The 22,613-nt window shown below is 47.2% G+C and overlaps 4 protein-coding genes and 1 non-coding gene across 7 annotated transcripts in view; 1 reads left to right on the top strand and 4 right to left on the bottom strand.

Annotated features, from left to right (window-relative positions):
- Positions 1-3,814: 3,814 nt before the first annotated feature.
- Positions 3,815-3,888, bottom strand: Trnat-agu. Its single transcript has one exon. It is a non-coding gene; the product is annotated as a tRNA-Thr (tRNA).
- A 5,460-nt stretch (positions 3,889-9,348) lies between these two features.
- LOC104861346 (histone H2A type 1-H) lies at positions 9,349-9,757 on the bottom strand. The gene has a single exon (XM_010622722.1). It carries the CDS (start codon positions 9,736-9,738, stop codon positions 9,352-9,354), a length of 387 nt encoding a protein of 128 aa, XP_010621024.1. The 5' UTR covers positions 9,739-9,757; the 3' UTR covers positions 9,349-9,351.
- Positions 9,758-10,039: 282 nt separating this feature from the next.
- On the top strand, positions 10,040-15,032 carry LOC104861349 (histone H2B type 1-K). Its single transcript, XM_010622727.2, has 2 exons — positions 10,040-10,432; positions 14,892-15,032. The coding sequence occupies exons 1-2, from the start codon at positions 10,056-10,058 to the stop codon at positions 14,938-14,940; spliced, it is 426 nt and encodes a 141-aa protein (XP_010621029.1). The 5' UTR covers positions 10,040-10,055; the 3' UTR covers positions 14,941-15,032.
- A 3,230-nt stretch (positions 15,033-18,262) lies between these two features.
- LOC117283213 (histone H4-like) lies at positions 18,263-19,686 on the bottom strand. The gene has a single exon (XM_033761955.1). It carries the CDS (start codon positions 19,640-19,642, stop codon positions 19,178-19,180), a length of 465 nt encoding a protein of 154 aa, XP_033617846.1. The 5' UTR covers positions 19,643-19,686; the 3' UTR covers positions 18,263-19,177.
- LOC104861348 (histone H2A type 1) overlaps positions 19,644-22,613 on the bottom strand; it is a 3,261-nt gene continuing 291 nt past the window's right edge. The window contains exons 1-3 of one of the 3 annotated variants that reach the window (XM_010622725.2): positions 22,369-22,613; positions 20,958-21,050; positions 19,644-19,718 (exon numbers count right to left, since the gene is read on the bottom strand). The exon at positions 22,369-22,613 is cut by the window's right edge and continues 291 nt beyond it. In XM_010622725.2, coding sequence (XP_010621027.2) covers positions 21,005-21,050; positions 22,369-22,613 — 291 coding nt within the window. In that variant the 3' untranslated portion in view covers positions 19,644-19,718; positions 20,958-21,004. Of the gene's footprint in view, positions 19,719-20,704; positions 21,051-22,368 lie in introns of those variants that run through there. The other 2 variants (XM_010622726.2, XM_033761954.1) reach the window with 2 other exon arrangements.

Here is a 22,613-nt window from a genome sequence, read left to right as displayed (position 1 = left end):
TCTGTAGGGCTTAACAGAGTGTCCATATACATTTTTAAAACAGAGAGTACTTAGTTTCTGAGTGGAAATCCTTTATACCAGTTTTTTCTTTATACCCATTTTTATCTAAACTTGTCATTGGGTGGGGGACCAAAACCTCCTGACCCATCCCTTCCAGGAAAGTATGGAGATCAGTTGTCAAGAGCCCCAGCTATGGGTCTTGATCGCCTTTGAGGGAATACAATGCAAGATAACAAGAACAAAAGATAGAGAAACAAGACTTGGAGAGAAATCTGGGTCTGTGGTGGGTCCAAGCTGCTCTGGGCAACAAAGGCGAAAGGCATCAAAGACATCCAGGATTTATTGATTACAAGTGTGGGAAGAAGGAGAGCAGGGTATACCTTTTTTTTTTTTTTTTTTTTTTTTTTTTTGTACCAGGGATCAAACTCTGGTCCTTGTGCTTGCAAGACAGGTGGTGGAACCACTGAGCTAAATCCCGACCCATCAGGGTAATCTTTTGAGACACCTGGTGAAAGAGTGCATAGCACCTGGTGATACTGGATACACAGGCAGTATCTTGTGAGATACCCTTATCTTGTGAGAGAGAACAAACAGGTACTGGGACTGGGTCATAATTAACTACAAACCCATCAAGTCAGTGAAGGAAACCAGAATTCAGGGGAAAAAGAATGTAATGGGGGTCGCACTGACCTCAGCTGGAAGTTAACTCAGCAGGGCCCTACCACATCACAGACCAGGTTTTAGGTCCTATAGCAGCCATTAGCGGAGGAGCTGTGCTTGCCCAACTCTGCTATCTGACACATCCATGAGTCACGTAAGGCTACAATAGGACCCCTAATAAAATACAACCGAGTTATGGGGTAGCAAGAAGCATGTGTCACATATAGCCCACTAATACTGGGCAGCAGTGTCTGCCACAGAAAAGGTCCTTGTTGTTTCCATGCACACTTGCTCAGTGACTTGCTTACTCAGTAGATCAATATTATTTAAGTGGCCACACTTATAATCTTATTGGTTGACCATAGTTTTGTCCTGCCTTATGTTCACTTAATTTTGTACCCACCATGTGATTACTGTGCTTACTTCTGGGAGGGTGCCATTCATCTGCTGCATATTTTGATTTAATGCTTTCAAGTTACTATTGTTAGTCTTTAAAAGCTATCTGTTTTTTGGACTGGCCAGCCTAGGATAGTGTATGTATGGTTGTGTATAACGTCTATAATGTCTTCTTTTAGTAATTCTTTTACTTTTTATTAATTTCTTTATGTCCCCACTTTAGAGGACATTACTTTATAAAGGAGGTCTGTTTGGTTTAGGCAAGGGACTTGGTTTAATTTTTAATCATTGTAGATTAACATTAGCAGTTTTTATATAGAATTAGTTTTGGAAATCCAGTCACTACCTAGTATATTTCCACCCCTTGCAATGATACATCATTGAAAAATAATACACAGCCCCTGTTAGGTGTGCTCTGTTAATCCAACTGTTCTTTGGCTGAGAGAGAATAGAGGTGCTGCCCCTCCTAGCCCTTCAGTTATGAGAGGTTTTTCTTTTACTGTCATGGGGTCCATGTGAGTGAAAGAAATCTGACTTTCTGCATCTATCAAAAGATCTCCTTGATATAGAGGACTATTAGAATTTGGGATAAGAATTCTTAAATATATATATGGGTCCATTATCAGCTATTGTATGGATTATTGTTGGTATCTCTGTATTGTAAAGCTGTTTTGTCAGGATTGTTATTCCATTCCTTTCTTGTAATTTTCCTTTTTATGTCTCCAGTGGACTGCTGGTTTTGGACCAAGGAATTTATGAGCCATGGAGGTTGTTTTCCATAGTCAGGGTTCCTGTTGTGGTAGTGCCTGTCAGGTCCTAAGATTCCACCACAGGGCCTCTTGGGGTCACCTGCAGAGGTGCTTCTGGGGACTAGGGCCTAGGCAGTGGGTCATATTTTGGGTTGAAACTTGTTCTTTGCTCTGATACATTTCTATCTATTCTGTTCATTAGCAATTGCCATTGCTTGGGTAAAGGTCCCTTGATGTCCTTTTACCTACCGCAGAAGCCTTTACTGAATGCACAGGCATGGTGCTCCCTTGGCCTGTGCTTAAGTGGTGGGCAGTGAATCACACTAACCTGTGCTCTGTTTTTAGAGGGGATTTTGATGGTGTTATTGAAAGAGCCTTGCTGTGCCTAGTAATTGATTACGGAATTATAAATGTGTAGTTGCATTCATAAAGGTCATATTAGGACCACAGGTTTAACATAACAATTTTAAGTGACCAGGCACCCTGGACAACAGCTTTTCTGAGGCTCAGTCCGTGGCATGTGCCAGGGGCTGCTGCTGTCCCATTGCAGGAGAGCTGTAGGCGGCCAGGTCTTCACGGTTGCAGGTGCCCGGCTTCATGGTGCCGCCTGGAGGAGTGCTCACAACTGGTGGACCTAGGAGAGGAAGATTCCTTCCACACCACTGCTCTCCAAGCCCAGTGAGAGTTTGCTGGAGCTGGGCCTGTGGTGTTTGCACTGAGGTTTGGCTCCGCTGCCAGGGCGGAACCTGGCTGTGATTCTGCTCCGCTGGGAGCCTCCCCGGACCTGCAACATCTGCTCACCATCACTTTGGGTTTTTGTCTGGTGTATTCTCTATTGTCATTTACAGTTAGGGGCTTTCTCTGCCCATGGTTATAACTGGGACCCGTTTTTCTGCTGATGCTGGTGGGTGCCAGAGTCGCAGGCCCCCAGTCAGACCTGTGCTTTCTCGCCCTGGATTCTCCTTCCCGGAGCTTCAGGTGGCCAGGCTGGGGCCTCCTCCTCTGGCCCTCCTTAGAAAGGTCTGCAGGCCTGGCAGGGGCCTCTCTTGGGACGAGGCCAGGCCCCTCTGCTTCAATATTTGCTAGTATGCTTCTATTTCTCATTTTAATCTGCCACTTTCTGCTTCGCTGCCCTCTTAAAAACTTTCCTGGTAACCTCCCAGAGTCTTGGTCAAATGTATATTACTTGTGTCTTAGAAAAATGCCACTCTAATTTGTTAGCACTCTGTATTCAAGTCTCAGTCCCTGCATTCTTCCTGCTAACATCTTGGGGACCCGCTTGTGCTTTAGTTTAATTTTGATTTCATTGGCCAGATGTCGCAGGCAAGCAGGAGGCAGCCCGCGCTGGGATCGTCCCGTGAACACTGCAGTCAGTGGCAGCAACCGCAGGTGGGAGCCATGGGTCTGAGTCCCGCTTCAACCACCCGAGTGTGTGTGGGCCTTCCTGGGAGGCGGGTGGAGATGTCTGAGTCGGGGAGCAGGTTGTTCCCAGATCAGAGACAGAGATGGAGTTGGTGTTACTCAGTGCATGTCTGAGCACCCGTCTGGGACTGCAGCCTGCCCAGCGCCACGCAGGAGGGAGGAGGCTCTGCCGGGACCTGAACCTCCGGTCAGATTCAGTTTCCCCGCTAGAGGCAGGTGCATGTGTGTCGGCAGTGAGGAGCTTGCGTTTTCTTTCCCGTGTGTTCCCTTCCTTGGGGGAAGGGCCATGGAACTAGTGAGGTTTCAGGACCCTGGGTGATCTAAGTGGGCGGTACCGGTTCTCCTAACAACTCTCTTCAGGCCTGTCCCCGACTTAGGTGGCCTAGGCGCTTTGCCCCTCTCTCCCTTCAAAAGCCTGATAATTACAAAATGGGAAGACTTGAAAGATGATTCTGCACAATGCACGCACCCCTGCCCGGCCAGTCACCGGAAAACTGACTTCCCACTGACTGCACTGCCCTTATCCCGAATCCTCGGGATGCCTGGTGGGAATATTTGTTAGCAATAATAGAAAAGCTGAGAGGAAAAGGTCCCGCTGGGGTTCAAACCCAGGATCTCCTGTTTACTAGACAGGCACTTTGACCAGCTAAGCCACAGGGCCACCTCCTTACTGTCTGTTCAGTTGTATCATATATATCAGTTTTGTATCAAATGTGACAATTTGCCAGATGATTGATTTTGTTATAAAGAAACTACAACGTTTCCAAATTCATACCAAATCAGAAACTTCAGCATTAAATCAAACCAAACCAAACCAAACCGCCTTCAAAGCTTAAAATTGATTTAGGACCCAAACTTGTGATGCTTCTATTGTGGCGACGGTCGCCCCCTAGAGGCCGTATCGGGCATCGCCACCAGTTTTAAAAGTATTTCTCCAGTAATTAGTTTTGTGGTCCCCGCCTTGCTGTTGGGCTTCCGGGGGCTTGAGGTGGAGCAGCGAACGAGACGGCGAAGTCTCTATTTCGCTACTTTACGAAGTTTACACTGAACCGGGAGAAAAGCCGAGGTCACCCCGCGGGGCACCGCGGCTGGGCCTGGAGTTTCGCGTGTGGGTCCGCTCCGCCGGGTGAACAGACTGAATGACTGCATTGCCGAGCTACCGAGGGCCAGCAGGGACCCATCCTGCGGGCTATGTACGGGGAAGAGCTGTGGCAGGGTCAGCCCAGTGCAGCTCAGAGAGTCAGGGCAAGGCGCGGAGGGCCCCGAGGGACACCTGGACGCCTGGGAGTTCTCTGACCCCAGCCCCCTGCGAGGCTGGCCATCCTGTTTGGCTCGTTCACGACGCACTCATCCTCACAACACTTCAGATTTATTAATTCTTGTTCCGTAGTCATCCCGCTCCTTCCTTAGGCAACCTTTTATGTCTTTGTTTGTTTTTTTGAGACAGGTTCTCACTATGCAGTCGAGACTGACCTGGAATTCACTATGTAGCCCAGGCTGGTCTTGAACTCACAGTGATCCTCCTGCCTCAGCCTTCGAGTGCTGGGATTATAGGCGTGCGCCACCACGCCCTGCTACCTTTTCTATTTTGACCTGCATTATTCTGATCACATGTATTTGTGCCAAGTTGGCACTTTCGTTTTATGCACATGTATTTTATTACAAAATTACATCAATGGTAGCACAGTGTGTCTTTTAAAAAAGGCTCAGAACCATTGGCCCTGCCCTGTAGATCCCTACTCCCTCCTTCTAAGGCCCCCACAGAGCCTAGGTGGACCCAACCCCTCGCCCTGTGCAGGTGGAGCCCACACCTGATTTACCCCGGTGCCGGGGACCCGCCTCACCTGCGACCTCTGCTGGCCTTCACTGTTGCTCCACGTGGCCAGGCCGGAGGAGGATGGACTCCGCAGGACGCGTCCAGCAGCTTCTGGGAGGCTTCCCAAGGTACAGGTCGACACTGGGCTAAAGCAGGTGTGGGAGTGGCTTGGTCCTCAAGGCGCTGGCACTCAAGGACCCCCGCAGCCCTGACTGGGGCACCCCCTGGATTCCTGCCCGCCGCACCAGGGAGGCCGTTTTCGGTCCCCTGACGGCTGGCACCGGTCCTTCCACACGATGTGTGTCCTGTTGAGGCTGCTGCTGCCGAGGCCGCTGCTGCGCTGCGAGGAGCCGAGCTGTGGGTGGGAAGTGTCCTGGAGTCCGGGTCGCGCTCCATTCTCCCCACACACTTGGGGCAGGCCTTGCTTTTCTTGTTTTCGTGTTTCAACTCCTACTGCAACATGTGGACTTTGCCATGGTCTTTTCCATCCCCAACGCCCTGACCTTGCTCAGAGCACGGCAGACATGGTACAGCCACAGGAGGGCTGCTGGGCCTCCATCCCTAGAATCGGGGTGTCAGGTGCACCCCAGCACCCAGGAAGCTAAGAGGAGTGGTGTGGGCCACTCGGATATGCCGAGGACGGGCAGCAGCATGCTTCCTTTGAGTGAAAAGGTGAGAGCCCTTGACTTAATATGCAAAGGAAACAAAATCGGATGCTGAGGTGGCCGAGGTCTACAGTAGGAATGAAACTTTTACTCATGAAATAGTGAATGAGGATGAGTTTCAGGAATTTTACTATCACACGCCAAACTATAGGAGTTTGAGCCACAGAGCAGGACACTGCTTGGTTAGGATGGCAAAGGCACTGAATTCGTTTGGGGTGACAGCAGTTTCAGGCGCCCCCTGGGTCTTGAAAAGTGTGCCCTGTGAATGAGGTGGGGGCACCGCGTTTTCACAACACCGACATCGACACAGGGCCTGGAACATGCTGGCCTCAGATGGCACAGCCACTCGGCACAGGCACCCACCAGGAGGAGGTATGTAAAATTGAAGAAGTGACAGGAGTTATGCAGGGAGAGGCCGCCCAGATACCACACTGGGCCCAGGAAACAGCAAACACGAAGTCACAGGAGCTCCCTTTCCAAGCCGGCAGGCCATGTGGGAACACGCTTCCTAGTTTGAACCTGGTAATGCTATGAATTAAAAAACTTTTCAGGCAAAGCATAAAGTGTAGATTTCAAAAATGTAGTTTCACAGTTTTGCTGTTGTGTAATAAGGTTAGCTATCAATTCCATACATTTGCCTATAAATTCTTGTAGTATTTTCCTCTGTATTATTCCAAGGGCTGTCTGGAGCCTCAAGTTCATTTACCAAGGACCATTTGGGGTAGCGATATCAGTGGCCAGCCCTGTTGATCATAAGAGCCCCTCTCTGGCACTTGTATTAGCACCCTTGGATCTAGGTCTCTTACAAAGGACAGGCCTGGTATTAGGGGTATAAACCTTCTCACGTTAGATTTGACTTTGTGATTGTTTTCTGCAGCCAATGGGTGCCAATGACTCCCTCGAGTAATAAGGTCTGAGGATGCATGGATGAAATGTGAACCCCAGGAAAAGTATATGTGCTTATATTTAAAAATTGTATGAGTCATAAAATGTATTTTAAAAAATATATATTCTAAGTGTGATCCCCATTTTTAGGAATCTTTGGCTGTTTATTTTATATGTTGAAAACACTACTTGAATAAAATCTAGTTCTATTCTATCAGTGGTATTTGTTAATGCAGATATGACTATGTGGTTCTCTACCTAAATCCCCCAACATCTCTCCCCAACCCTCACACCCCAGTTCCTACACAATCTTAGACCACAGGGCATGGAGCCATAGTTAAGAGAAAACAGCTGTGTGTAGCTTCTCTGATGATGTAGATGCCCTAATGCATATTTGTTTCTTTTCCATAAGTGAGAATCTGATCAGATAAGCAACACCATATTTTTCTTTCTAAATTGGATTTGGAACAATACTCATTTCAAAGACTGTGAGAGTTTAATGAACACATTTGTGTTATTATGTTGCTCACAATTGGCTGGCACTCAGTACATTTTCCACAATTTCAGGGTGCACGCTCTTCTCCTTTGGGCCTCATATACTCATTTTGAAGTTCCCACACGGGTGCACAGCTGGGTGATTTTCCAGAACTGGTCGGGTACAGGGATTTGCGGACCTGGGGCCTGGGAGGTGGTTGGCAGAAAGCACCCTCTCCCTCCTGTTTTTATCACTGTCACCTGCAGCTTATGTGGCATGTGAAACACTCAGGAGTACCCCAGGCTAATTAAGATTTTGAGAACATCTGTCAGGTTCTTCTTTTCTCAGAAGTGAAAACAAATACTCTTTGAGTTCCCTGGTGAAAGTCAAGGAGCAGTGCCAGTCAGGGCACGATGGCACACACCCCACATCCCTGCGCTTTGGTGGGAGTGCCAGCAATTTAATGGGATTCTGGCTTAAAGAATAAAGGGCTGGGGATGTAGCTTAGTAGAGCGCTTGCCTAGTATGTACAAGGATCTGCCCAGGCTGAGTCCTCAGCACCACCACGAACCCCAAACAAACAGAAAGGTCTGGATGTAGGGGTACAGTTAGTACAAAGATCCTGGCCTCGGTCCCTCATATGGAAGAAAGAACTCAGCTGCTACGACAATCTCACAGGGACCCTCAGACATGTTCACACTTGTGCCAGCCTGTGTCAGGCATGCAGAAACACTGCAGAAACCTGGAGGAGGCCTCGCCTGGTGTGCAGGGCACATAGGGCGCTGGGTGACCCTCCTTGGGGTCGCAGGGTGGCCTTTTTTAGTGGCTCAATGGAAACAGCACAAGGCTGGGCTGGAGCCCTTTCCACCCAGTGCAGGGTGACTCTAGGGCAGTGCTGGCTCTGGATCTCACCACTGGGCTGAGCCACAGCCTGTGATGCAGTTGGACGCTTTCTGTGTGATCCCAGTTCCCTGTTGCCCCCCACAGGTGTTGAGCGCAATAGACATCTTGCCCCTCAGAATTTCATCTCAGTGTCTACTCACAGAGAAGCCAGCATTCATCACAGCATTGCGGTGGCTTCTCTCCTCCTGGCAGCCTGCACCTTACTCAACAGGTTTCTGCACCGATAGGAAAACCAAGAGTGTGAACTGAATCACAAACTCGTTTAAACTTTTCAATTTGTGAGCCATATGATAAATGCTGTTTCTATGGTGTTTCTAAAAGTAGTTTGATGTTGCGCATGAGACTCCCTCCTGTAATCCCAGTGCTCTGGGAGGCTGAGGCAGGAGGGTCAGCTTGAGCCCAGCTTGGGCAATGTAGCAATGTTCACAAGTGAAAGCTATCAAAGGATTGGGGGTGTATCTTAGTGTTAAGGTCCTGAGTCTAATCCCCAAGTACTCCCCTGGCTTCTAGGTTTTCTGTCCAGCTAATTTGTGTTATCAAAGTTTAAATCCCAGGGTTCTATTTGTTCACGTTCATGCACTGCACAGCTCCCTGATTTACGCCCCCCTCCTGGGCCCCAGGGCTTGTTTTCTTTCCTAGCGTCCTAGGTCTCCTCCTAGGTCTCGCTGGTCTCATAAAATACCAAATGCTTTTGTCTAAAGGCTTGGAATCCAATTCTGCAGGAAATATTTTTCCCTCGATAAGCTCCCTGTGCCATTTTTTTTTTCCAATTTGTCTCTCATCAAATAACACCTTTGAAGTCACCTTGGTCTACTATCTAAAACAGTGGTTCCTGTATAGGGCCCCCCCACAGGATATGCATCACCTGGCATACTGCCAATTTAGCCCAGCCATTTCCTACCTATAGACTTCTGGGTTGCAGTATCTTTAGAGTAAACCAATACACGTGTTCCAAAAGTATGGCAAGTTCTGTTAACAAATTAACTGTAGATTCTCCCAATGCAAGTTCTAGGACAATAAAAACAAATAAAAAATTGGATTTCTGCTGGAGGGTCAGGGCTGTATGCCTAGCAACTTTAGGCCAAGTTTGATTCAAATACCCAAACCATAAAAAACAAATCCCAAGTTAGTCACTCTGTAGACCTGGGTGTATTTTCTCGCAAATCCAGCCTGAGTGGTCAGTACGCCCTTTAGCCTGGTTGTTTACCGGACTTGGGAATGTTTTGAGCTCACTGGCTACACCTGGGGAATAAGCTGGCTTCTCATTTCATCAGACCACTTTTAGAGAAAACACCAAAAGCCGTGCAGCAGCTCCTTCCTAAAACAGTGAAAGTGGCTCTGAAAAGAGCCTTTGTTTTTTTCTTCAAATACTTGTAAGGTTCACTTAGCCTTGTGGTGGCTCTCGGTCTTCTTGGGCAGCAGCACGGCCTGGATGTTGGGCAGCACGCCGCCCTGCGCGATCGTCACCTTGCCCAGCAGCTTGTTGAGCTCCTCGTCGTTGCGGATGGCCAGCTGCAGGTGGCGCGGGATGATGCGCGTCTTCTTGTTGTCGCGCGCCGCGTTGCCTGCCAGCTCCAGGATCTCGGCCGTCAGGTACTCCAACACGGCCGCCAGGTACACAGGGGCTCCGGCGCCCACGCGCTCCGCGTAATTACCTTTGCGCAGCAGGCGGTGCACGCGCCCCACCGGAAACTGCAGGCCGGCGCGGGAAGAGCGCGTCTTAGCCTTGGCGCGAGCCTTGCCGCCCTGCTTACCGCGTCCAGACATCACAAAGCCAGACAACCTCCCAATTCCTTTCCAAAAGAAAGGGAACTGGGGGCACTATTTATAGCCATTCTTGGGCGCGAAAAAGGAAGACGTGTCATTGGTTAAAATTGCATCTTGATTTTAACCAATAGAAAGGTGAGTTTGGCATTTCTATATTCTGATTGGGTAATAGTAATCCCTGACGTTTCTCCGAGTAACCACCAATCAGACACGGGGCATCTATACCACTTAATTTACATACCACATTCTACATAAGAAAGGTACCTCGCCTCTTTCTCTAATTTGGTTGGTTGTGGTGTTATTCGTCTGTAGCCGTTATGCCCGAGCCAGCCAAGTCGGCGCCGGCCCCGAAGAAGGGCTCGAAGAAGGCGGTGACCAAGGCGCAGAAGAAGGACGGCAAGAAGCGCAAGCGCAGCCGCAAGGAGAGCTACTCGGTCTACGTGTATAAGGTGCTCAAGCAGGTGCACCCGGACACGGGCATCTCGTCCAAGGCCATGGGCATCATGAACTCGTTCGTGAACGACATCTTCGAGCGCATCGCCGGCGAGGCGTCGCGCCTGGCGCATTACAACAAGCGCTCGACCATCACGTCGCGGGAGATCCAGACGGCCGTGCGGCTGCTGCTGCCCGGCGAGCTGGCCAAGCACGCCGTGTCGGAGGGCACCAAGGCGGTCACCAAGTACACCAGCGCCAAGTGAGCTGGCTGGCGAGTGAAGGTCTCATCTACCCACAAAGGCTCTTTTCAGAGCCATTTCAGGCTGTCAGTGTGAGGGGTTGTGCACACGTTCGTGTGTAAACTGGCTCGTGTGGAGTACGGAGCTCCGTGGCTGGTGAGGCTGGAGATGCTGTTTGTGGGTGGTCCTTGCCGTGCTATGCAGGGCGTGAAAGTTCTTTGTCAGGAGCGTCAGGGGCAGGCGGTGTGGTGTGGCTTGTTGCTTGGCGTGTTTCGCGTCCCGTTTACGCCCTGGCGGGCAGGGCAAGTTGAGCACAGCGGCCTGCCTAGGCCGTCGGGGCTGCATCCCTGTCGATCTAGGCAGCTAGGGTAAAATCCAGCGGGGCGAGCCCGTTCATTTGGCCGAACGTGGAACTTGAGCTCAGTACGTGCGTGCGTTTTTTGCCACTCTCGTGTGGGTCGAGAAGTCTGAGGGACCCGGAGGACTGAGCCGGAAGGCGTCTGAAAGGTGAGCAGCAGCGTTTGCTTTTGAGTAGAGAAATGGAACACGTGGCCAGTTACAGACAGGAGTCCTCTCGATCCCTGATCTAATCAGGTTCCTCATTTCACAAGCACAGCAAAGTTTATAGAAGTTAGAGGAAAAAGTCTGGAAAGAAGATGGCGTAGCAGGACTAACCCTTGAGTGAGGCTGAAGTTTGGCGCTTCCGGGCTGGGGCTGAGCAGGCAGGGTGTGGGGTTTTATTTTTGGCTGGAAACCGAGGGCTGTAGATGCCAGTAGTGAACAGAACTTTGGGTGAAAAGCGCTAATGAATTTTAAACTAGGCTGTGGTCTTTGCATTTAGAAGTGTAGGCCAGTTTCTACACTGATTAATGCAACTTAATTACGTACACTTGTACGTATGCCTTCATGCTTGCACATGTTTTTTTAGGGTGCTCTAATTTTTGGGGACACAGGTAGTGACCCTATGTAATGAATTGATTTTTTTGAGAAGTGAGGATTAACAGTGCTGTCTCCACTGTTTTGTCTTTTCTACCAGTGGTTCATCAATTACATTGATTTTTAACAATAAGTGATCAATGTACCCAGTACTGGTCTGTGCATACGCTCTGGTTTATTAACCCGTACATGCAGATCTAGAAGGTGGCTACTACATAGGCACACAGTCCAATGTGAAAAGTAACCTACAAGTGAGTGGGAGAAATTTCTTCAGTTACTTTCCAAAGTAACAAGCACTGGGACAAGCACTGGGAGAGGGAATAATAGGGACAGAGGGTGTGCATAGTTTGAGCTTTTTGTAGGGTGATTCCCCGAACAAGACATCTTTCACTCATGTGTCAGCCCCTGACGATTTTAGATAGCAAAGTTGGTGTAACTTAAAGAATTTCTGGCAGAAAAGTGGACAGTACTACCACTTCCTATTCAGATTTCATGGAAAACAGTGGGAAACTTAATAAAAATACATCTTATTAGCATGTTTTCTCCAATAACATTCTAAGCTCCAGCTATGCAAGATTTGGGTAGTTAGCCCAAAACACACCTTATGGTGGTGGCGAATTCCACCTTCAGGTCCTGTACGTCTTACCAGTCTTACATTTTTGCTCTGGGCCTGCTAACAGTATGTTGCTGTTGTTAGTTTGAGTCTTACAAATACTTTTTTTGATTTTGGCAAAATTGCTTTCACATCTTTTTGCCTGTTTGAAGATTTTGAAAGTGCATCTTTATAAAAAACCTGGGTGGATGTGAGCCACACTTTTCTCCATTCTTGCTCCTGGGTCTTTCTCTTTTTTTTTTTCTAAAGAGGGAAGGGGTTTATTTAGCTCACACTTTGTAGAGGTTCAGGCCATAACGGGCTGGCTCCAAGGCAGGGATGGCAAACAAGCATCACAGAGGAGAAACAAGGTGCACACAAGGCAGCAAAGGCAAAAGAGTTAACAGCGTCTCCCTGCCCCTTTTATTTTATTCAGACTACTTAGGGCAGGTAGCACTCACATCTTTAATCCTAGGGCCCTTAAACCTAGCATTGCATCATGAATCAACTCCAGCTTCACATACTCTAGATTAAGCTTATGACGACCCCATGAGGCATTGGGGGACTTCAAGACCCAAACCATAACTTTCTGCTGCTGGCCCCCCAAAGACTTGTACATTCCCTTACACAAGAGGCACTTAGTACATCTGTAAGAGTTGCCAAAATCCTAACAGTTTCAGCATTTTGAAAAGTCCAAGTCCAAAGTCTCCTCTTAGATTTAAGGCAAACTGTCAGCTGCAAGCTCCTGTAAAAATGAAAAGAAAGTTAAACACTTTCAACATTCAATGGCACAAGGTAAACATTACCATTCCATAAGGTACAAACAGGAGGATACAAAGGAATGGAACCAAAGTAAGTCCAAAATCCAGCAGGGGAAACATTAAATCCTACAGTTCCATTTCCAGCACCCCCAGCAATCTGTGGCAAGTTGTGAACTCCAAAGGGCTGAATGGCTCTGTGTCTATGGCATTTCCGGTAGTGGTAGCTCCTAAGGCTTCTCTCTTGGGCTGGCTCTGCTCCCTCCTTGCAGCTTTCCTCAGATGATCCATGCCTCTGGCTTCTCCAAACTTCTTGGGTCTCCAAGGAACCTTTGGCTTCACACTCACAGCTTCACATGCTGCCCTCTCAGGGGCGCCCTGCCTGGCCTCTCAGGCCTAATGAGATCTGGGTGGAAGTCTTCCTGAACCCACAACTCTTGCATTCTGCATGCGCCTAAAACCAGTGCCACGTGGGTGATGCCAAGGTCTGCTGCCAGCTGGAGCAGTAGCCAGGCTTCCTTCTCTCTTGACTCTGTAGGGGTCCAGTGCCTATGAACCAAATCTCGAGGAACAACTTCTCTAGGCTGCCAGTTTTGGAACAATTTCCCTAGGCCACAGCCATTCTGGAACATGGTAGTCTGGGGCTTTTCAAAGCAAAATCTTTTACATTTAGAACTCTGAGGCTGCAAAGAGTGGAGTCCTGCTGCTTCCTGTGATGTTCTCAGGTCATTCTTTCTATTCAATCAAGCTATCCTCTGCTGTATCTTTATAGTCCACAGCTTTACTGGAACTTCCTTTCTGGCCAAACTCAAAATATTTTAAATCATTCTGCTGGGCTCTTTATTCTCCACACAGAGCTGGCTAAAATCTCCGGACAGTAGCCATGCCATAGCCTCAATATTTGACTGCCTTAAAATTTCTTCTGCAAGATTTATCAGTCTACTGCCTCTAATCTCAATCTCAGGCAAAGTCTCTGGACATGAACAAGATGCAGACAAACTTTCTGCCAAGCCATAACACACATCATCTGGTGTCCAGCAGCCAATGCAGTCCTTCTTCCCAGCAGAAACCTCCTGTCCTGAGCCTGGTCTTTACTGGCTTTCTGGTCTTCGGAGCTCTGACCAGAATCTCCCATACAGTACAGCCTAAAGCGTTCCAGCCCTATTTCTGTAGCCAATGTCTCTGGATCTTTCCTAATTCCCTTCCCACAAGCCAGTTCCAAAGGTTCTTGAGCCACATGGCCAGGTAATGTCACAGCAATGACCCCACTCTCTGTACTCAATTTCTTTGTTAGTTAGTTTTCTCTCATTGCTGAGACAAATTATCTGACACCCAAAGTTAAGGGGTTTATTTGGTTTATAGCTTGTAAAGGTTCAGTTCATAATCAGCTGGCTCCAAGGCAGAATGTCAAACAGGCCTGGCAGTGGAGAAACAACATGGCACCCACAAGGCAGTGAAGGTAAAAGAGCCTGGCTGGGTCTCACTGTGTTCCTCTGCCTAGCATGAGATTTAACACCTGGAAGGAATCAGTTAAGATCAATGTTCTTTCATAAAAAGCAAGATTGATAAACAGAATTTAATAACACTCAAATTATCAAAGGCAGAGCAAGACGAGTGTTGCCTCCTGCTGGCCTGGTTCCCTGCTGTTAGTGATAGTGAGAAAACAGAACTAAAGCATGAATTAACAAAAAAAAACTTCAATTGGAAAGTAAGAAAATGGTAAGGGGAGTGGACAAAGACCGGGCCAGCCCTTAACATAGGAGAGTGAAAGGAAAAGAGAGGCCGCTGTGAAGGCCCAGTGGATGCACCAGTCCTTGCGAGGCCCTCAGCCCCCCAGTTCCCAGCTGTGGAACCCTCGAGGCCTGAGGGGCGGCACCATCCCTGGATCCTCCCCAGTGGATGTCCCCTGGGGCACGGCTTTTTCCAGGTTAGGGCAGTGGCGGGACTTGGGACCCAGCAGGGTGTCCCTTATGCTAGAATCATGCCTCTGACTGGGAGATGAGATTATGCAGTTCAGGGTCAGCCAACCTCAGACAGCCACTCGGTAATGACTGGCTCACACCAGCCGAGTGGGGAAGGGATTTGATCCTCGTTTAAGGTAGCAAAGGATGCAAAACGAAGGCTAAACTGTGTTCTGCTTTAGTTACCTGTGGGGCATCACCGGGCCCAAGAGTAACTTTTTTTCTCCCCCAGATATGGTGTAAGTTCCCGGCTGTCTCAGAAGACAAACTGCTTTCAATGAGTATCAAGCTAAGGGCCCAGCAGTCACCCCAGCCCCAGAGCTCTCCAACGTTGCCACCCATGTGCCCTTTTCTGCTGTTACAGCATATACGTGCCATTTTTTCCCCTTTAGCCATGTACAATAATTTAATTTTGAACAAAAGCATTTCTTTGTATTTTTATAATCTTTTAAGTTATTCAAAATTGTGCTCAATTTATATTTCTGTATTAGTTCATTTTGTCATGAGTTGTTCGTGCTTTAGAACACTTGGGTGACGCTGAAATGTAGCAATTTCATCTGGTGGTGGTCACAGCCACTTCACTCACACAGAACACTGCTTAACATTTCCCGCCTAGAGGGTCAGAGCACTTCCCGGCTGAGCCCGAGGCCCACTGAGATGTGGGTGGATAGCTACTCAGCATGTGTCTGAGTCTGGAAGTTGCTGAGGACCAAGGCCCAGAAGGTAGCCTGGCTGTCTCCCGTGGGTGAGGGGGGGAATCTTCTCAGCTCCGCACCCACAAGAAGTGAGACAGACCCACTGTGCTCAGAGTGCCTTCTGAGTCATCTGACCATAAATGGGACCTGAGGCTTCATTCATCTTTGTCCTCAGGAAATGCTCTTTGTGTATTTCTTCTCCCCTTTTCTCACGCCTCCCTGAAGGAGGATGTGTGGACCTGGAGGCTTGGAGCCAGTTCTTCACTCTAAGCTGCGCTGCCCAAGAGAAGTACGTGCAGGATGTATGGAGTTTCTAGAGCAACTGCTTGTTTTCTTTTTATGGCACCGGGATTGGACCCAGGGCCTTTACCCTTTTTCACTTTTTAATTTTCAGAGAGAGAGAGAGAGTCTTGCTAGGTCATGAAGTTGCCCAGGTTGAACTGTTATGATTATCTAGCTTCAGCTTCCCAGAATGCTTGGCTCACAGGCAGGTATGCACTACGCCCGGTTCACACCACACTTTAAAAATGGTGAGAACAGATGAAACAAGCTTAATATGTATCAAAAATGTTACTTTGGATGTAGACAACACAAAATATATGAAATAGATGTCTTGGACCTTTGTTTTCATTTCAAGCCTTCAAAATCTGGTGTGCAGTTTAAACTTTTATGTCAAATTTCTAAATTGTTTCAATTTTCATAGGATTTTTTTTTTCTTTTGAGACAGGATCTTGCTGTGTAACCTCTGCTGGCCTTGACTTCACTGTGTAGCCCAGGCTGCACACCAAGTCATCACCTACATAGCCTGGTGACTATGGTCCTCATCTCATTTTATAGGAAAATCTTGTAGAGTTCTTGTATTTACAGTAAACAACAATCAGTTAAAAGTATGATTAAGCTACAATTAAACACTCATTTCTTTGGTCGCTATTCATGAGCTTCATAGCCTCACGTAGCTCATGCTGTATGGCATGGAAGGAATGGCCCCATGGGCCACCATTCGAGGATGCAGACCCTTCTGAAATACCAGTTACCAGTCTGTCTGAAGGGAGTCTCCAGTCCTGTGGGCTTGGAACCTGGGAAATGACAGATCGGGAAGGACAAATAACATCTCTGTAGATTTCTTTAAACAACAGCCTTGAGGGGCTGGGGATTTAACTCAGTAGTTCAGTGGCCTGCCTTGCAAGAGCAAGGACCTAAGTTCAATCCCCAGTACCAAAACAAAAAACCAACCAACCAACCAAACAAACAAAAAAACAACCAACAGCCTTGTTGGGCAGCAGGCCCATGGGTTTAGATGAAAATCATCCATTCTTAGCTGGGTGTGGCTGTGCACATCAATAATCCCACCACTCAGGAGGCCGGAGGCAGGGGGATCAACTAGAGTTTGAGGGCAGTTCCAGCTAGATAGCAAGACCCTGACTCAAAAAACAAAACAAAACAAAATCCTCAACAAAGCAAAAACAGTCCATTCAAGTGCCAGCATTGATAGGCAGTTCTTGTACCTACCCTGAGATTTCCCTAAACTCTCCATGAAGGGGCTAGCACTGCAACAGGAATCAGTGAGACAAAATCTGGGATCCTACCAGGCAGTTAGGACAGAGGACAGAGGCCCCAGGTGGAGCTGGGAAATCAGGGCTTTGCAGGCGTCACACACAAACTGCTCATACTCCCCGTCAGGGGCCTCCGGGTGCCAGGCGCTGAAGTCCTGCATGGGCACTGCCTGAACACTGCAGAGATTGGACCCTGCCAGGGAGTCCTGTGTAGGATGGAGGTTGTATTGCCTATACACCAGCTGGACTCCCTACAAAACCCCTTAAAAACCTCTAGAGGAAGAGCTCTCATTGGGATGCTGCTCAGGACCCTCTCCTGGCTAGTGGGAGCTCTGCTTCCATCCATTCATTCAAGACAGAGTCTTTACATCTATTTATTTGAGACAGTCTCATCATGTAGCTCAGGCTGGCCTTTAACTCACCGAGTACCCTAGGCTGGCCTCTGCAATCCTCAGGCCGCAGCCTCCCAATCTCAGGGATCACAGGCGTGTGCCACCATGCCTGGCCTTATCTTTTAAAGAAACTTGCTTGCACCCTACCCTCGTGGAACCCCAGCATTCTGGCTATAGTGCTGCTGTCCCTTCTCTGTGATGGTTTTTCTATCTACTCAGAGTAAGAACATCACAGGGTGGCATGATCAAGTATAACATGTTCGTGGCCTACTTTTCTTGGCTGTCTAAGCCTCTTATTTTGCCATTTTAAACTGAGGATCAACCACAAGATTATTACATGAGATAATCCATGTGAAACATTTTGCACACGTGTGAACAAACTTTCAGTATATCTTAGGCTTCACTTTTCTTTTGCCTCTCCCAATTTAACCTTGTAGAGTTTGCTCATTCAGTTTATTAAAGACAAGGGAGATCACCTGTTCTCGGGTCTTCACAGTACCTTCTTAATGACTCTTCCTGTGTTTTCAGGTCAAGCCTGGCGCTTGAAGCCAAATCTAGAGATAAGCAGCCAGTATTTTTTGAATCAATGCCTGCAGATTTGTGGGTCAAAGGAATGTAAGGGTGGGGAACACCTTTAAAAGAGGCAGCACTCCACTAAAAAAACAAAACAAAACAAAACACCCCACGGTGCTAAAATCAACTCTTGCATGCCTAATGATAGTGCTTAACTGCAAACACATTTAAAAACCACCTACAAGGTATTGATTACATATATTTGCCATACATACACTGACAAAAGGGTAAAAGCTAAGAAATACTAAGAATACTAACAAATAAAAAAATTCCCAGAAGAAAAAAAAAAAAAAAAAAAAGGTAAAGATGAACAGGTTGTTACCAGAAGAGACAACTTCCAAATAGACAAAAATCCCATAAAAATTAAGCTATTACAAGGGAAATGCAATTTAAATAAATGGCTACATATTATTCAGGAAACCTGCACATTGGCAAAATTTCGGGGTCAATAGGAGCAAATGTGAAAAGATGGGGCAGCCAAACTGGGGGGCCCGGGAGCGTAAAGGACCTGCCCTGGAAAGGATGTGGGGACTCCTTTTTCCTCATACTGGGGACTGACCCCAGGGCTTTGCGCCGAGGTACATTTTGTCCTTTTTGAGACAGGTCCCACTACGTTGCCCAGGCTCTGCTGAGACACATGTTTCTCCTGCTTCAGCCTCCAAAGTGCTGCGATTACAGGTTAATTACCGCGGAGCAATTCCTCTCCTGCGACTATGGCGCTGCGCTGTGTACACCGCGGTGCAGGGGGACAAACTGCCAGGTCCGGGCTGAACCAATAGAAGAAAGCAAACAAATAGCTTTCAGTAAACAGCGTCTTCTCAGTGTAGAGGGTAAATGGACTCAAATTTAAGTGTGCAAAAGCGTAAACTACATACATGTAGTATGAAGTATATAAATACTTTTTAAAAAATGGTAATGAGTTCAGGGGCAGTGCCGACACAGTCAGCTGGTGGATGGGGGCCTATTCCTTCAGCGTTGGTTAATTTGTGAAAGCACAGTAATTTATACCCAACTGGCTTGAGCCCCCGGCGCGGTCCGATAGCCATCCAACCCTCCCAGGACTCCTGCGCCCTTAAACCGTCTCCAGGTCCCTCGCCACCTCTAGCAAGGGGCTGCAGGGCCTGCAGTTCCTTCTGCGTGAAGCTCACTGCCAGGAGCCAGAAACGATAGCACCCCAACCACGGTAACCTACAAGATCGGCCCTATCGCGAACCGAGCAGGTAGGATAGTCAGTATCACACCTCCTCTCAGAAAGGGTGGTGGCCCTAAAAAGGGCCTTTGTGGGTTAGTTAGGAGGACGTGAACTCAGCCGCCGAAGCCGTAGAGCGTGCGTCCCTGGCGCTTGAGCGCGTAGACCACGTCCATAGCCGTGACCGTCTTGCGCTTGGCGTGCTCCGTGTAGGTGACGGCGTCGCGGATCACGTTCTCCAGGAAGACCTTCAGCACCCCGCGAGTCTCCTCGTAGATGAGGCCGGAGATGCGCTTCACGCCGCCGCGCCGGGCCAGGCGGCGGATAGCGGGCTTGGTGATGCCCTGGATGTTATCGCGCAGCACCTTCCGGTGGCGCTTGGCGCCGCCTTTGCCCAGACCCTTACCACCCTTGCCACGTCCAGACATCGCTGCTAGGGAGATGATACAGTGCGGGAACAGCTCCCTTTTATGGTCTGCATGCGGACCTGCGTGAGGACTGCGGCGGGAGGCGGGACGTTTCTCCCCGCCCATCCGGGGAGGGGCCCGGCAAAGCCAAACGCGCCTGCGTGTTGGACTCATTGTTCCTTTTCACTTTTAATCATCAGGATCCAAAGCAGCTTTTGTTTTTTCTTAAAAGTAATTCCGCCTCCTGTTCCTAAAACCACAAATAGCACTTTCTGTCACGCCTTCAACCTTACTAATGCTGGGTAGAACCATTAAAAAAAAATCTAATAGTGAAAAAAAAATCTAATACGACACACCTGATTTTCTGCATAGAGAATTAGCAAAAAATTTAACCATGGGGTTAACCAATGCAGTATATGAAATATTACTCGCACAGATTTGAAGAAATAACTTTATCACATTACACATGTCACCTAAAATTATTTTTAAAATTTCTGTTATTCCTCTGATCAGTCTGTGTAGTGATGAAATATTACAATTATCGGTAACTGACGACTGCTAGTGCTTGACAGTGTAATTCAAAGCTCATAATTATTCAATAGTTTATCATTTATTATTGAAATTGCAACTCATGCAGTTACAATAAAGAAATGGTTTAGAATATTAGAACTTCAATTTACAGACTACAAGAACAGTTAATTTTCGTGAATAAGTAAATAGAGAATTCAAATGCAAAGAGGGTATACTTTATTTTTCTAGGAAACCCTTCCATTACAATAATTACTATACACCTCATACTTTTGGTGGCGTATACTTGATTCAAGAAAATTTACTTTGCTTAAATTCAAAGGCATTTTAGTGACTTTTCCCAACATTAATGCACAATCTTCATTATTTGAGGATTTTCTTGCTACTTTTTTGTAAGGATTTCCTTGTTTGCTTTATAGTATTTGCAAGGTATTCCACTCAAACTTCATAAGATAAATGTATAAGAAAATGAAGACAGGCTTTAATTTTGTTTTGTTTTGGTTTTTTGAGACAGGGTCTCACTATGTAGTTGAGATTGACCTGGAACTCACTATGTAGCCCAGGCTGATCTCAAACTCACAGCGATCCTCCTGCCTTAGCCTCCCGAGTGCCTGGGATTACAGGCATGTGCCAGCACGCCCGGCTAGGACAGGCTTTTCAATAAAAAAATTTTTTTAAATTTCCAAAATTATGTTCCAATAAAAGAGAACTTCCCACACACTTTTTGAAAAACAGATCTAAATGGATTCAGTCAGCAGCAGCTGAATTTAGTACCATTGATAGAGGGAATGGGTAGCATAGGTTCATGGGCTGGAGCTAGTGCAAGGGCAAAGCTGAATTAAAAATAAAAGTCTTCATTCTCTGGTGCAAATAGAAGAGGCTTTCGTGTCTTTCCTGTCTCTCCTTCAGAATTTCTTTCCTTAGCTTTTTCAAATATATGTAAATCCTTTTAATGGCTTACCGAGCCTTACACTTGGGAATGTTTCTTCAGAAACCAGAGGGTCATCTCTACAATGCAGTGACCAACACGGAAGGCGGCCTGTGTCCCCAGGGCCTAGGAGGAAATGCGCGTGAAGGCCAAAAGGCAAAATGCAAACCCCTCTGAATGTAGCCCCACAGAGGAACAAGATTTCTTTTTGCTTTTGCAATCTCTTTATAAGTTTGCCTCTGATGTTTTGTACTCTGGCTTAATGCTCATGTGATTTGGAGGTGATTTTGTTTTAATTATATTTTCCCTACATCAGTGTTAACTGGAGAATATTTTAAATGACATTTAGACTTTAAAAATTAGTAAAACTCTATGGACAGCAGGCTCCCTCATCTGAATTCAGACGTTTTTTTGCAGCAGTTCACGATGACAAGGGCAGCAACAGACTGGACAGAAATTGCACAGAAAGGAATTCTGTACAAACCAACCTGTTACTAACATGCTTTTTAGTATCCTTTAGCCTGCCCATATCTTTTTGTTGCTCTTCCACAGATGTTTCTGTTTACCCAATTAAAATGGCATTTAGTGTTTACTTCTTAAGGTCTTCTATTTCTTTTTGTCCCGGGGCCAAAGTCACAACCTTGCACTTGCCAGGCAGGAACACACCAGTTACATCCCTGGTAGGTGTTCAATTTCTAAGGGTGCCTGTATCCCACAAATTTAAATTCATTTGGATAGTTTTCTCTTGTTAATGTTATGTGTTTAATTCTGAGGCCCAGCCACAAAAATCTGAGGATACAAGTACAATTCTGTTTTTGCTATGATACCTGAAGTTTGTCTGAAATTGAAGCCGGAGTGTTTAATTTTTGTATAGAGCTGTAATTTAACAAATCAGATTATATTGTTTTGTTTTTCTGGTGCTGGGGATTGAACCCAGGACTTCCACAATGAACTACATCCCCAGGCAGCCTTTATTACTGGAGCTAAATTGCCTACACTGGGATTGAATTGGGATCCTTTCCCTCAAGACTCCCACTTTGGTCCTTCCTACAGGACAACTAGCTTGAAGTATTTTTCTGTTCTTACATACTTTCATATTATGAAAACCTGCCTACAAAATTAAATTTGCAAATGCACCATCTAATCATTTTACATTAAATGGATGACATCCAAGGATACAACTAAAATTACTTGAATTGCATAACTGAAAATCAACAGAACAGTAAAGTACTGCACCAGCATGTGGAAGGGGATGGCAAAGTACTGCGTGCTGTCAGCCTTTTTTCACTCCAAAGCTACCACATTTATACTTGGATAGTAAGTATTTTCAGAAAAGTATTAAGTAAATCAGTGGTATGGGCCAACAAGTGTCAAGTTCTCTTGCTGGAAATATGAGTGGCTCTGAAAAGAGCCTTTGATTTCACAGCGGTGTTCGGAGCCTTACTTGCCCTTGGCCTTGTGGTGGCTCTCAGTCTTCTTGGGCAGCAGCACGGCCTGGATGTTGGGCAGCACGCCACCCTGCGCGATCGTCACCTTGCCCAGCAGCTTGTTGAGCTCCTCGTCGTTACGGATGGCCAGCTGCAGGTGGCGCGGGATGATGCGCGTCTTCTTGTTGTCGCGCGCCGCGTTGCCCGCCAGCTCCAGGATCTCGGCCGTCAGGTACTCCAGCACGGCCGCCAGGTACACCGG

This window comes from Fukomys damarensis, unplaced genomic scaffold, assembly GCF_012274545.1.
Source record: "Fukomys damarensis isolate Sample0158 unplaced genomic scaffold, DMR_v1.0_HiC HiC_scaffold_10, whole genome shotgun sequence".
In the NCBI taxonomy this organism is placed as follows: Eukaryota; Metazoa; Chordata; class Mammalia; order Rodentia; family Bathyergidae; genus Fukomys; species Fukomys damarensis.
This window is presented reverse-complemented; position numbering and strand designations above follow the sequence as displayed.

Excerpts from the sequence above, each read along its gene's own strand:
- LOC104861346 (XM_010622722.1), bottom strand. The coding sequence starts at position 9,738 with ATGTCTGGACGCGGTAAGCAGGGCGGCAAGGCTCGCGCCAAGGCTAAG.
- LOC104861349 (XM_010622727.2), top strand. The coding sequence starts at position 10,056 with ATGCCCGAGCCAGCCAAGTCGGCGCCGGCCCCGAAGAAGGGCTCGAAG. Across the intron at positions 10,433-14,891 it reads ACCAAGTACACCAGCGCCAA|ATATGGTGTAAGTTCCCGGC; the intron begins GTGAGCTGGCTG and ends TTTCTCCCCCAG.
- LOC117283213 (XM_033761955.1), bottom strand. The coding sequence starts at position 19,642 with ATGAGTCCAACACGCAGGCGCGTTTGGCTTTGCCGGGCCCCTCCCCGG.